We start from the raw sequence: 11,921 nt of genomic DNA on the forward strand, positions 1-11,921 counted from the left end.
ATGTTGATTTTAGCTGTTCAATCTGGCCGCCTGAAGCAAGGACCACATTTAGATTTCTAATTTAATAATTGGATTGAGAACCATGTCAAAAACTCAACTCATACATTATGTGTTATGCTTTTGCTAATAACAGAAAACAGTTGCAGAGCCAAAAGTTAAAAGCTAAAAGTTCTTGGCATAATAGTCAGAATTATAAAGAGTTTCTCTACCGCAGATAGAAAACAGATAAACTGGTGGTGTGGAGTCCAAAGGTTTAAATCTTGATTGTTGTTGAGTGATTAAGAATTGATTAAGAAGAGGTGGACACCAGCCAACCAGCGGGCAGCAGACACACAAGAGACACAAGGGGAGGGGAGAAGGTCCTCATGTCATAATATTTTCTTCAAGTTTTAATGTTTTTCTTAATTATGAATCAACATTACAATTGTTATCAGTAAAAGTAATATTTCATTTGAAGAAAATTGGGGATACAAATGTTCATGAAATATCTTTGTAGTGTAAATGTACCACCTTTAAATACATTACGTTTCCAAATATCTTGATTGATTTTTAATCATTAAGTGTAAAATTATGTAAAGCACTTTATAATAACTACACTTTTTAATAGCCTTAATAATGCATGACCAAAGACTCAATTCACAATTAGCTAATATTATATTAAGAATGATTCAGGCTTAATTAATTAAGTGCTTACGCACTTAATTAATACCCCTTAATTAAGTAGTTTTAATAAGCCTGAACCATTCTTCATTCTATTATGAATTAAGTTGTTGTTCACACTTTATTAAGGCTTATTAAGGTGCAGTTATAACCCTGCGATGAGCTGGACCCTATACAGGGTGTAAACCACCTAAGGCCCAAAGTCACTGGAATAGGCTCCAGTCACCTGCGACCCCTAATGGGAACAAGCGGTAGAAAATAAATGAATGAATGAATGAATGAAAGGTGCAAAGTGGTATCAAATATTAAAGTTATTCTTATTCAAAATGTTGATTTAACAGTGTAATTGTAACACATTTTTATTATTCTATATTTTTCCAGTTTATCCCTATGCCTGTGCTCTATGGTGTATTTCTGTACATGGGGGCGTCTTCACTCCGCGGCATCCAGGTGACTCTCATTCCCTTTGCCACATCTTAATTTAAATCAAATACCTAATTAAACATGTGTACATACAGTTCTTTGACCGACTGAGGCTGTTTTTGATGCCAGCCAAGCACCAACCAGACTTCATCTACCTTCGCTATGTCCCGTTACGGAAAGTGCACCTGTTCACCATCGTCCAGTTGAGCTGTTTAGTCCTGCTGTGGGTGATCAAGACCTCCAAAGCAGCCATTGTGTTTCCTATGATGGTAAATACAGTGGGGTACTTACAGCATTGTTTTTTAGCAAAAGAGGTGGGGCTTCATTGTCTTCCCTTTTGCCGTAGGTCTTGGCACTCGTATTTATAAGGAAGTTGCTGGATTTCATTTTCTCTAAACGAGAGCTGAGCTGGTTGGATGACCTAATGCCAGAGTGGAAGAAGAAGAAACTGGAGGACGCCGCAGATGAAGTAAATCTAAAATGCACAATTTGAGCTTCTTTCACTGAAACTAACATGAGACAACATTCTAAACGGCCCATTGTTTGACATTTTTCTGTAGAACCTTTTTGTGTCTTTCATGTCGAACCTAAATGTTTTGACCTGGTTAATGTTTAAAATCTCTGAGCCTTTTGACAAAAACTGGCACAAAGTTCTGTGTCTTCTTTGTCAGCCCAAATTAACAACAAATATTAGTATTTCCCATAGCTTTATAGAGTGTCAATGTTGTTGACTTCAAGCCACAATATTAACACGGAAATTTGTGGAGCCAAGCTCTACAAATATTGATTTGTGTGTTTTCTGTGGGCCCCTGGCCTCCGTCTGAAAATTTGAACTAATAAATGCTAGAACGTATAAGTATAAGGCGATATACTTATACTTATGCCTATACCTTTGATTTAAGGAGGAGCACAGTATTATTGCAGAAGAGGGGGTTGTCCAGGTGCCCCTTGAATGTCACTTCAAGTAAGTTTATATATTTTTATATATTTTTTTCAGTCTTTGATTATATTTGAATGTAAATAATGTCTTAAATATACCTTGATTTTTTTCAGGAGTGATCCTTCCACTGTGAATATCACTAATGAAATGTCCAAAGGATCTTTCGGAAACGTGTGGAAGAACGTGATCCCGGAGACTGCCAAAAAAGAGAAAGAGCCAGCATCAAAAAGGTGAGCCCCTAAACCACAGGACGAACAGAGAGACTTAGACGCCACTGTATTTGATTTGTTTTGGGTAGATCTAGGATCAAACAAACACAGATGTTTGTTGTCAAAATGCTATGGCGCATTTGCCTTTTATCTTATATTTCCAGGAAAGCGAGAGCAGCTATTGCGTTTAGTTGATCTTAAAGCATTTGTGCCCTCCCTGGTTTCCCACAGTGTAGACTAACATATCCTGCCTGACTCTCTCATTCCACTCCTCCCTCAGCTCCCCCTCTTAACCTTTCAGCTGCTCTCATCCCAAAGGTAAGTTCTTCCCATTCCCACTGGCATAAACTGGCTCATGCGTTGTACTGTTCTGCTCTGTTGCACTATTGCATGAATAGCCTTGTAATGTATTTAATTTACAGAAGGACATTTGATTGCCTCATTTGACCTAGCCTTTTTACTGCATGTTGAATATAATACAAATAGATGCATGCTAAAAGTAAATAGATTGTTTGTCTGGTAGGGATGTAAACACTAACTGTGATATCAAGTCTCACAATAATATAATGAACTATGATTATATGCCGTGTTGCAAGCGCCTTTGCATTATTTTGTTGCAGTAGAGATGACATGGTCATCAGTGCAAACAAAATGCTGTAAAAACTATGTTTGTCCTAATCCTTTGAAATATGACATTTAACACACAACTTTTATCAGGCCATTTAAAAAAGTATTAAAAACGATTAAAAAAAATAGAAAGGTATCCATCCCCACCTTTTTTTTGTCTGTTTGTTTTTTGGTACAAATGATTAAGCAATACCTGGTAGTGGTTCTGGTACTCTGAAAATATATTTTTTGTACCTATTCTTCTATTATGATTATCTAGGACCACAGAATAGAATCCACTGAATGCACTTTGTAGAAAAAGTGTAGTTTTTATTATTAATTTGCTGTGACCTTGCCTTATAACGTTCTATTTAGCTTTTGTAGGCATCACAACTTACAGTACAGTAATGGTACCCAGCCCTATACACAATATCGCACAATTTTTTTGCAATTTTATTGCAATATTTATCATACTGATGATGAATGTGTAGTGAACGGCAGACCAAATCAAATCAAATCAATTTATTTTTGTAAGGCCCAAAATCACAACAACAGTTGCCTCTGAGGGCCACAGGGAGAAATGAATCAACAATGTCTGTGGTGGCGATGGAGTCAGACAATGTCTGTGGTGGCGAGGGACGATGTCCCAGGGTCCTCTGTCCTTAGACTCTCCTTCTCGGCCAGGAAAAACTACAAAAAAAACCTCTTTGGGAAAAAAGCGTAGAAACCTGGAGGAGTTCCAGTGAAGGAGAGATCCGACTCTCACAGACGGACAGACGGACACGAGGAGACTGGAGCTGGACCCACTCTTCAGGCAGATGAGGGACCGACTGAGGCGAACTGGACCCACTCTTCAGGCAGATGAGGGACCGTCGGAGTCGAGCAGGACCCACTCTTCAGGCAGATGAGGGACCGTCGGAGGCGAACTGGACCCACTCCTCAGGCAGATGAGGGACCGTGGGAGGCGAGCTGGACCCACTCTTCAGGTAGATGAGGCACCAAGGTTGCCATGGAGACAGTAATGCAAGACGTAAGGTTATATCATAGTACAACCCCCATCTGGAGATTTATGACATCTCTGGCACAAGCAAAAATGTCACGCTTTTGTTGGAATAAACTTTTCTATCAAATGACTGCTTTGGGATTAAAAGGAACTTCCAAGACAAAAGCTAAAATACTAAAAAAGACTATGAGGTCTTAGTAAACAATCATCTGAGTGCAGACTTTGTCCACAAAATGAAATTACTGTACATGATGTTATTGTGTTCTGAATGTTCATTTAACTGTTTTATGGCTTGTCTTGTGAACAATTTTACCTTTGTAACTATGTGTTCAAAAATGGCTGCATCATTCCGGATTTTTTTCTCTGATCAAACCTAACCCCCCAGTGGTCAGTCAGAATGAGAGAGAAGACCCAAATCACTTCCATCAGAGGAGGTCCACGAAGAAGGATGTCTGGAGAAGAGCTGTCCTCTGGCATAGCAATGCTAAGCTAACAAAGACATTCCGGAGAGAGACACGCCTGCGGAAGCTAACTTTACTCTCTACCGTATTAATTCTGTGTACATCTTTGGACGTAATCTTTGCTTTAAACTACAACATACAAACTCAAGCAAAGGATTTTTGCAACTTTTCAAGTCTACAACTAAAATTTGGATCCAACACATCCAACACTCGCATCATCGTGGATCATTCATTATCTGAGGAATGTCTCAGAGTCAAGGAAAATGCAAATCAAGTGAACCTGAGCTCTTCTTCAGCTTGACGTGTCAGAACCAGTGTGGGGGACCAAGTTGCCCCTTTCTTTCCCAGCGTGACCCCTGAGTGAACCCTGGAGGCGTCAGTACCTGAACACGGACACACAGGCTCAGCTTCTGCTTCTGTTAGTATGAAGAAATGCATGACAAAACCACAGTATATTTAAATTTGATTTACGGTAAATAAGAGTCCCATTTGGTCCAAAGTCTGTAAAATTTGTCCATTTCCAAACCAAGTCTGAATGTCATTTTTTTCCATTTGTTAATCACAATGTTATGGCCTTTATTAATTTCAGTCCAATATCCCAGAACGACAGGGCAGTCCCAGAACACACGATAGTGGTTTGCCTCCTGGCTGCCACATCGTCTCACCCTCTCTCTTATGTTCCTCCAGTGCCTCTTGAATTTGACATGTCTAATGTAGGTTGAATGTGAAAATTCATATTGTCTCTACAAATTAGGGTTCCCTCAGAGTGGTTTACAATCTGGTCCATAATGTCTTTATAGAAGGTATTATCACTCCCTGGTTGAGCATACACATTCAGCAGAGTAAAAACTTTTCCATTAATAGTTCCTTTAACCAGTACATATCTGCCCTCTTTGTCTTTACATTCAAAACTCTGTTCAAAAGCTATTTGGTTGGAAATCAGCACTGCAACTCCCCTCTTATGTTTGCTTCCGTATGATGACCAGTATTTTTATAACAAAACTTGGTTAGTTTTTGATGGTCAATGTTCAAATGGGCCTCTTGTAAAAGTATAATGTCTATTCCTTTTCTCATTTTTGTTCAAATTTGTTATAATTTGATTGGGTCAGTGTGACGTTAACCTTAAAGTATGCCATTGGATTGCTTTTAGACTGTCTGGTTGAAAACAACAAATAAACATTAGAACCACAGAAACAGGAAACAGAAGAAAAGATAACATAGAAAACAAAAGGGTTTATGCTGAAAAGATGCACTGAACTCTTAAAAGCTTACCAGCCGCTCCTGGCTCCAATCCTCAAAGAACTTCCCAGTCCACCATGTATCTTCCTGAGGAGCACCTCTGCTTTTCCTGGGGTTTTGAGCATGTGCTCTTTACCTGTAACCAGAAGAGTCACCGGGAAAGAGAACCCTTGTCTCAGTTTTCTCCTCCTGATCTCCTTGCAGACATGGTGGAACTTTCCTCGCTGTTGACGAACCTTATGGGATTTCTGGGGCAAAGAAGACGTGCTTGTCTTTGTACTTGAGGTCTCCTTTAAACTTTTGCAGCCTTCATAACATGTTCCTTCGCACGATCGTTAAGAAACCTCATTATCAGATCTCGTGGTTTATCAGATGCTGGTCTTGATTTGCCCAGGTGATGTGCTCTTTCTATTGTGATGGGGGGGGGACATCTACTCCAGAGCCTTCAAGGGGCTAAGGAATGATCTTCTCCTAAAAACTTTCAGTATCTTCTCCCTCCTCTCCCTCCGAGACCACACAAGCATGAGGTTGGGTCTATGTGATCTGGATTCCAAATCCTGGATCTTTATTTTCACATTGTTCTCCATCTGCAGAGTCGTCACCTTGGCCTGCAGCGTCTCCTTCTTGGCCTTCATAGTCTGCAGCTCGTCCATATGGTCTGAAATACATTGTTCAGATTCATCTATGCATGTTTCATCCACCCTTGCCTCTTTTAGCTCTTTTATATCAGATACGATTTGGTCAAATCGAGTTGCACAAGGCGCAGTTCTCATTTCCGCTCTTAACCCTGCCATGTCACGCTGCATTTCACTTTTAATTTCAGAGAGCGGGCTGTTAGCTGAGCCATGTTAGCTTGTGAAGCGGGCTGTTTGTCTCCGGAGCCGTGGACCGTCAACTTTGTTTGTTTAGTTCACGTAGCACCACCATACTTGTGTCTCTTGCTCCTTGTTTCTTGGAATTTTGTGGGTAAACCGGCGGAACAAAAGTGCGTCTTACTCTGATGTCATACTGGAAATCCTCATTTGCATATTTCATATTCATATTTATCACATGAAATATTTGGTCAAAAAATCTTTATAAACCACATTTAGTGTTCATTCATTTCCAGAAGATGGGTCAATGTCACTGTTACGTTCTCATAGCCTTCAGATCAACGAGCAAATTATTTTCTAATTAATAAATACATTTAGATATTTGATTATAGAATTGTTGAATGCCTAATACAGGATGGTGCCCCACATAACTCCAATAAACTCTAATAAACATACTCACACTCATGCAGTGTGTCATGTTTAAAATCTTGATCCAATTCTTTAATTGATATCAACTTGAATGGCACCCTCTTTTATAAGTTGGACATGAATAATACTACAGCACTTACACTAGTAGAAATCACTTCAAATTATACCATTATATTATTGTACAGTGAGATTTAGATATTGTTTCATGTCTCTTGTGCTTGTGCTAATGTCTAACACTTGCATGATTATATTAAATTGTCAAATGTTTACTTACAATCTGTTAAAAGTGAATTTGTGTCTTGCCCCGGAGCAGTTCCAGTAGCGGTGGGAAGCGCCACAAGCGGCGGAGACATAACAAGAGCTTGGACAGGGAGACGAGTTTGTGAGGAAGAGGAGGAGTAGGAGGAGGAGGAGGAGGAGGACATGCTGGTGCCACTGTGCTGTCTGCCACATTTAAAATAATACCGTGCCACTCAATCACCCTTGCACTATGCTACACTGTGTATTGTCATGTAAGTCTGTGTGCCGCTTATGTGTCAAGTCTTATATATTACGTACATGACCAAGTTGAGCATTATAAGTGTTTCTTTTATAACTATATCAATGTTAGTCAAACCAGCAGCAGTGAGAAGGCCAGTTAGAGCTGCTGTATCAATGGGCCAATTCTTTCAAATATCAATTTTGACAGTTTATTTGTATTTGTATGTTTTTTATATTTATGTTATAACTCCTGCCACACGGACACCACAAACAAGTGGGCATAGCACGCAGTATTTGACCTTTTGCACCTCACACTACTACTACTACACTACTACTACACTGATATACTAAAAAATGTTAAACTTGTTTATATATTCTGTATATTTCAATGTTTTTCTGATAGGTAGTGCTCATATCATTCCAGTATTTTCCACCGCTCCAAGTGTCTGGTCATGAATTCCTTGTGATGTTTTAGAAGGCACTTGGATGATAGCACGTCAGCTCTAGCATGGCAGCATAGTTTGGGTACTCTACGTATCTCCAGCTACTTTTAAGTCTTGTAGGGTGACTGTCAAAAGCTCTGTGTTTTCTGCCTGCGTATACTCTTTTGCCATCTATGGACTTTAAATCTCTTTTCCTAATGACCCCTTGTCTGTTAGCATCTGAAGCTAATTGCTAAAGACCTGCACAAAAAGACGCAGCCATGACTGTCTCTGCAGGCACTTCTGCAGATGCAATAAAACTCTTTGTCTGGGAAGGCCAATATGTGATAAACAGTGAAGACTTAACAATGTACAATATATAGTCTATTTTATTCACGTAAACTGTTACTAATATCTTACTAACTGTCATTGTCAAGACAGATTTTGTTATAGATGTTATCTTTTCCATTGTCTAATATATAGCTTAGTTTATTAGATTGGGTCAAAAATATCTACGTCCATTTTTGGACCACTTCTGTGTGAAATTTTGCCTTTAAATAATTAGTACAAACTGTAGATTTCTGTTGAATACTTTAAATCACCTGTAGAGAAACCTATCAATTCAAGACCTGTTGTTTAATTGTAATTTGTTTATGGCGAGAATGAGTGGCTGAGAGCATAAATAAAGACTGATGACTGATAAAATGCTGTTCATTATTGTGTACCAGATAACAATACTATATGTGCTTGGCTATTTTAAAAAAAAAATGGTTTTATATTTGCACAAGCTCCACAAAACAAATAAACCCTGACTTTTATGTGAAGCGCTTTTGTTTAACCCTGTATGTGCTGAACCATATTTCCACTAGAGGGTGCATGTGAGTAGTATGTCTCTTGAGAACCTCTGTACCTGTTGCCAATCAGTAAAAATTCAGTAAACTACCTTACAAATTGACGGGGACAATAATGTCCTTGATGCTACTACTGTAACAAATCATAGTGGAGTTCTACCTAAGTGGGGTTATCAAATTTATTCTAGCCTTGGGATTTTGAAGCACTTGAACGCTTAGAACCTATTTCCCCTAAAGAGCCTATTTCTGACTAAAATGAGCCCCATTCAAACTGAAGCTGCGAAGCTGAGCCTGTGTAGTTTTTGCCTCTGATGCCTGATTTACTCTACCGGTTATAATAAAGGTACAAAACTCCGCAGAGAGGAAAATCAGATTTAAAATTCCGCCTACGGACTGGTGATGGTCTGATTCACACTAGTTCAGTCATTTGCTGGGTATTGACAACTCCTCTTTAAATGCTAAAGCTGAAGTTTACTAAAAAAATAATCTAATGAGGTCAGGTGGAATTGGAAGTGATTTAAATCTTTGATGATTTTAGGTCAATATTAGTATTTGTGTGTTGGGAGAACCAACTGACACTGATTCATCCAAGAATGGTTGATTTGACTGGAAAACAGTGAGATTAGATTTTTATATTCAACATGCCTTGCAGCTTGATAGTTTCCTTTATCTGATGTTGGAACAAAAATAAATAAATGATGAAAAGCAGCAGAACAAACCAAAAGTTTAACCCTACAGGCTGACCAAGTCCATCGGGCTCTTTAACAGGATGTACATACATTACGTCCCTTTGTTGGTACATCCTTTTAATCAATATAAATAGAAAATATACAAAATAAAGTATAAATGTACACAATACATTATGATTATATACTCAACTATGACAAATTGGCCATACACATCAAATGAATGAAAACGTGTTTAATGCAGAGCAAATAATTAGTAAAACAAATGTCTTTAAAGGCGTTCCTGAGAGTAAGATTTGTCTTTCAGTTCTCATTTTTATGCATAAAAAAATAATTTAAAAATTGTACAAAAACATTCAAATTCAGATGCAATTTACACACTATGGAAGAGTTACTGTGTCTTTGCATTGAAAATAATACATATTCAAATGCAAAACTGTATGGCTTTCTATTCATAGTGTATGGCTTTTCAATGAGGGTTCCAGCTCCAGCTCGTTCTATTGGTCCTCTTGGCTCTTCTTGCTGAAACAGGGAAAATGGCAGTGTGGTTGAATTAGTTGGACCTATAGACTTTGCTCAATCTCTGGACATTACCTTTTGCCTGAGGGCTTGGATGTCATGACCCATAGCAGGTACTCCTTGGCTGCCATGGAGTCCAGCACCTTGTTCACATCACTGGTGAAGCTGCCGTCTACGTGTCTCCTGCTGAGCTCGATGCTGCCCCCTTCAGATCTATGTGTACACAGCCACAAAGTCAACATCATGGGCCCCTGACTCAGCCCAACGATGTCTCACTGTACTGTATTCTGTATTGTATAACTGTATTCCCCATTTTTGTATTTATTTTTTTCACCAAGAGTTTACAATTTATTTCAAATGATTAGAAAGGCAATCAGTGAAAGGTTTTTGTGATTTATTTCAGCATAAGCATGATATATAGATAAAAGCAGAAAGGTGGCAGAAAATTTGCACAAAAAAGCACGAGTTTTCCTCTTAAGAATCAAAGTCTTTTTCTCTGGTCATTGGCCGGGCATTAGTGAAGCTTTAAATGTAGGGGAGAGAGAGAGAGAGAGCGCCTACGCTCTTCGGATCTGTCCTGACTTGAGCCTGGCCACAAAGTCTTTGATGGCCTGGTCCTTGAGGTAGGAGCTGATGTCGCTGGTGAATGTTCCATCTGCGTGCCGCTTCTCTGCAAGACTAAAATAAACCAATATTGTCCGTTACAAATCACTCAAATGCTCTTCATGTTGGAGAGGGTCTGGCCTGTCACAATGATTAGTGTTTGCTTCAATAAAAAAGAGATTCAGTGTTTTAATTTTTATAATGTTTGAAGAATAGAGGGTCAAATAATCCACATATGTAAGACTCACTTGTGATTGTTGGTTCATTATGCTATTTGTTTTTTTTTAATTGCAGCTCATGTGTTATTTACAATATAGGTAATTTGGGAATTGGGGTTAAAATATTTTCAATATTATTATTTATCATGATATTTCCTGCACCAATATATCGCACTTCAAAATGTGTTATTGTGACAGGCCTACATTGAATTAGAAATCTAATGTGAGATACCTGCTGCGCTTGTTGTTCATGAGCCACCTCACAAAGTCCTGGGCCTTCCTGTCCTCCAGGTATTTGCTGTAGTCGTTGGAAAATGTCCCCTCTGAATGTCTCTTCATGTTGGGCTCCTCCGCCAAAGTCTCCTCTGCTTCAAAACTACAGAGACAGCAACAAATATCAGCAATCACAGCATGAAAAAGGTTTGAATATTTAGGTACGTATGAAGAATAATTTTAAACCAACATGTCAATATGAATTTCAATAAGTAATGTGTAACCTATTATTTGCAAGATTTTAGTTTTTTATAATCAAGTAAATGCTATGTACAAATAAATTATAATTTAAGAACTATAGAAACACAGTCATAAATAATAAATGTGAAAATCTAGAAAACATGATTTGTAAAATGTACCACAATAATATTCGTGTTCATTGAAAGAAGGTGAACATGTAAAGTAGATTCTGAATCTGGTTAAATTCCAATGAAATAAAAACATTGCTTAGAACTATCATTTGACAATATTACATTTTTACCTCATGGAGTTGTCAGGTTCTTGGATAGCGGCTTGCCAGCTTCTCTGGACTAAACACACTGTGAGGAGGATGACACCGACGAGATAACTGCTTTTCATTGTGACCTGCACCAAAAACATGTACTTTCAATTAATTTGTATGCAGCGGAAAAAAGTAAAAATAAAAGTCAAATTTGTTAAACTTACCTGTTAGTGGCTGACCGCTACAGTAGATCCTCTGCTTGACGCTGGTGTCTGTTTGTAGCTGTTTCTAGTTTAATACAGTCTTTTAAATAGTGTAGGGGGGGTGCTCAGGTGGGCCCGTCCCACCTGTTACCTCTCAGGTCTTTAGATACGGACCAGTGCACCCGGGCCTAAAGTGAGGGTGGTGATCAGGCGTGATGGCCACTGTTACTGAGGTGTTAAAGACATCAAACAGCAGCTCATCCTGTCAAATATGAGGCTATGGAAGATGCTTCAATGGCTACTGTCATATCTGCACTGAGTCATGTGTGGACACTACCTGTTCCGCTCGAAAATGTGGGACAAACACCCAGTTATCGCTGTTTTACAAGGCTCAATAAAGACCATCAATTCACGTTACTTACACCTGCTTTTAAACAAGCTA

At 38.7% G+C, this 11,921-nt stretch overlaps 2 protein-coding genes across 2 annotated transcripts in view; one reads left to right on the forward strand and one right to left on the reverse strand.

Moving 5' to 3' along the window:
* Positions 1 to 8,389, forward strand: part of LOC140372718 (sodium-driven chloride bicarbonate exchanger-like) — a 34,965-nt gene extending 26,576 nt beyond the window's left edge. The window contains exons 21-26 of the mRNA XM_072459825.1: positions 1,042 to 1,110; positions 1,179 to 1,352; positions 1,430 to 1,552; positions 1,986 to 2,047; positions 2,137 to 2,253; positions 7,096 to 8,389. Of these exons, the coding sequence (XP_072315926.1) occupies positions 1,042 to 1,110; positions 1,179 to 1,352; positions 1,430 to 1,552; positions 1,986 to 2,047; positions 2,137 to 2,253; positions 7,096 to 7,168 (618 nt within the window). The 3' untranslated portion in view covers positions 7,169 to 8,389. The remainder of the gene's footprint in view (positions 1 to 1,041; positions 1,111 to 1,178; positions 1,353 to 1,429; positions 1,553 to 1,985; positions 2,048 to 2,136; positions 2,254 to 7,095) is intronic.
* Positions 8,390 to 9,441: 1,052 nt separating this feature from the next.
* Positions 9,442 to 11,833, reverse strand: LOC140364600 (glucagon-1-like). Its single transcript, XM_072450825.1, has 6 exons — positions 11,501 to 11,833; positions 11,316 to 11,419; positions 10,794 to 10,937; positions 10,302 to 10,418; positions 9,816 to 9,953; positions 9,442 to 9,743 (listed from the first exon to the last, which is right to left on the reverse strand). Exons 2-6 carry the CDS (start codon positions 11,411 to 11,413, stop codon positions 9,719 to 9,721), a joined length of 522 nt encoding a protein of 173 aa, XP_072306926.1. The 5' UTR covers positions 11,414 to 11,419; positions 11,501 to 11,833; the 3' UTR covers positions 9,442 to 9,718.
* Positions 11,834 to 11,921: the final 88 nt, after the last annotated feature.

Source organism: Eucyclogobius newberryi, unplaced genomic scaffold (genome assembly GCF_026437365.1).
Source record: "Eucyclogobius newberryi isolate DKJ021-1_F unplaced genomic scaffold, fEucNew1.0.hap1 SCAF_1, whole genome shotgun sequence".
In the NCBI taxonomy this organism is placed as follows: domain Eukaryota; kingdom Metazoa; phylum Chordata; class Actinopteri; order Gobiiformes; family Gobiidae; genus Eucyclogobius; species Eucyclogobius newberryi.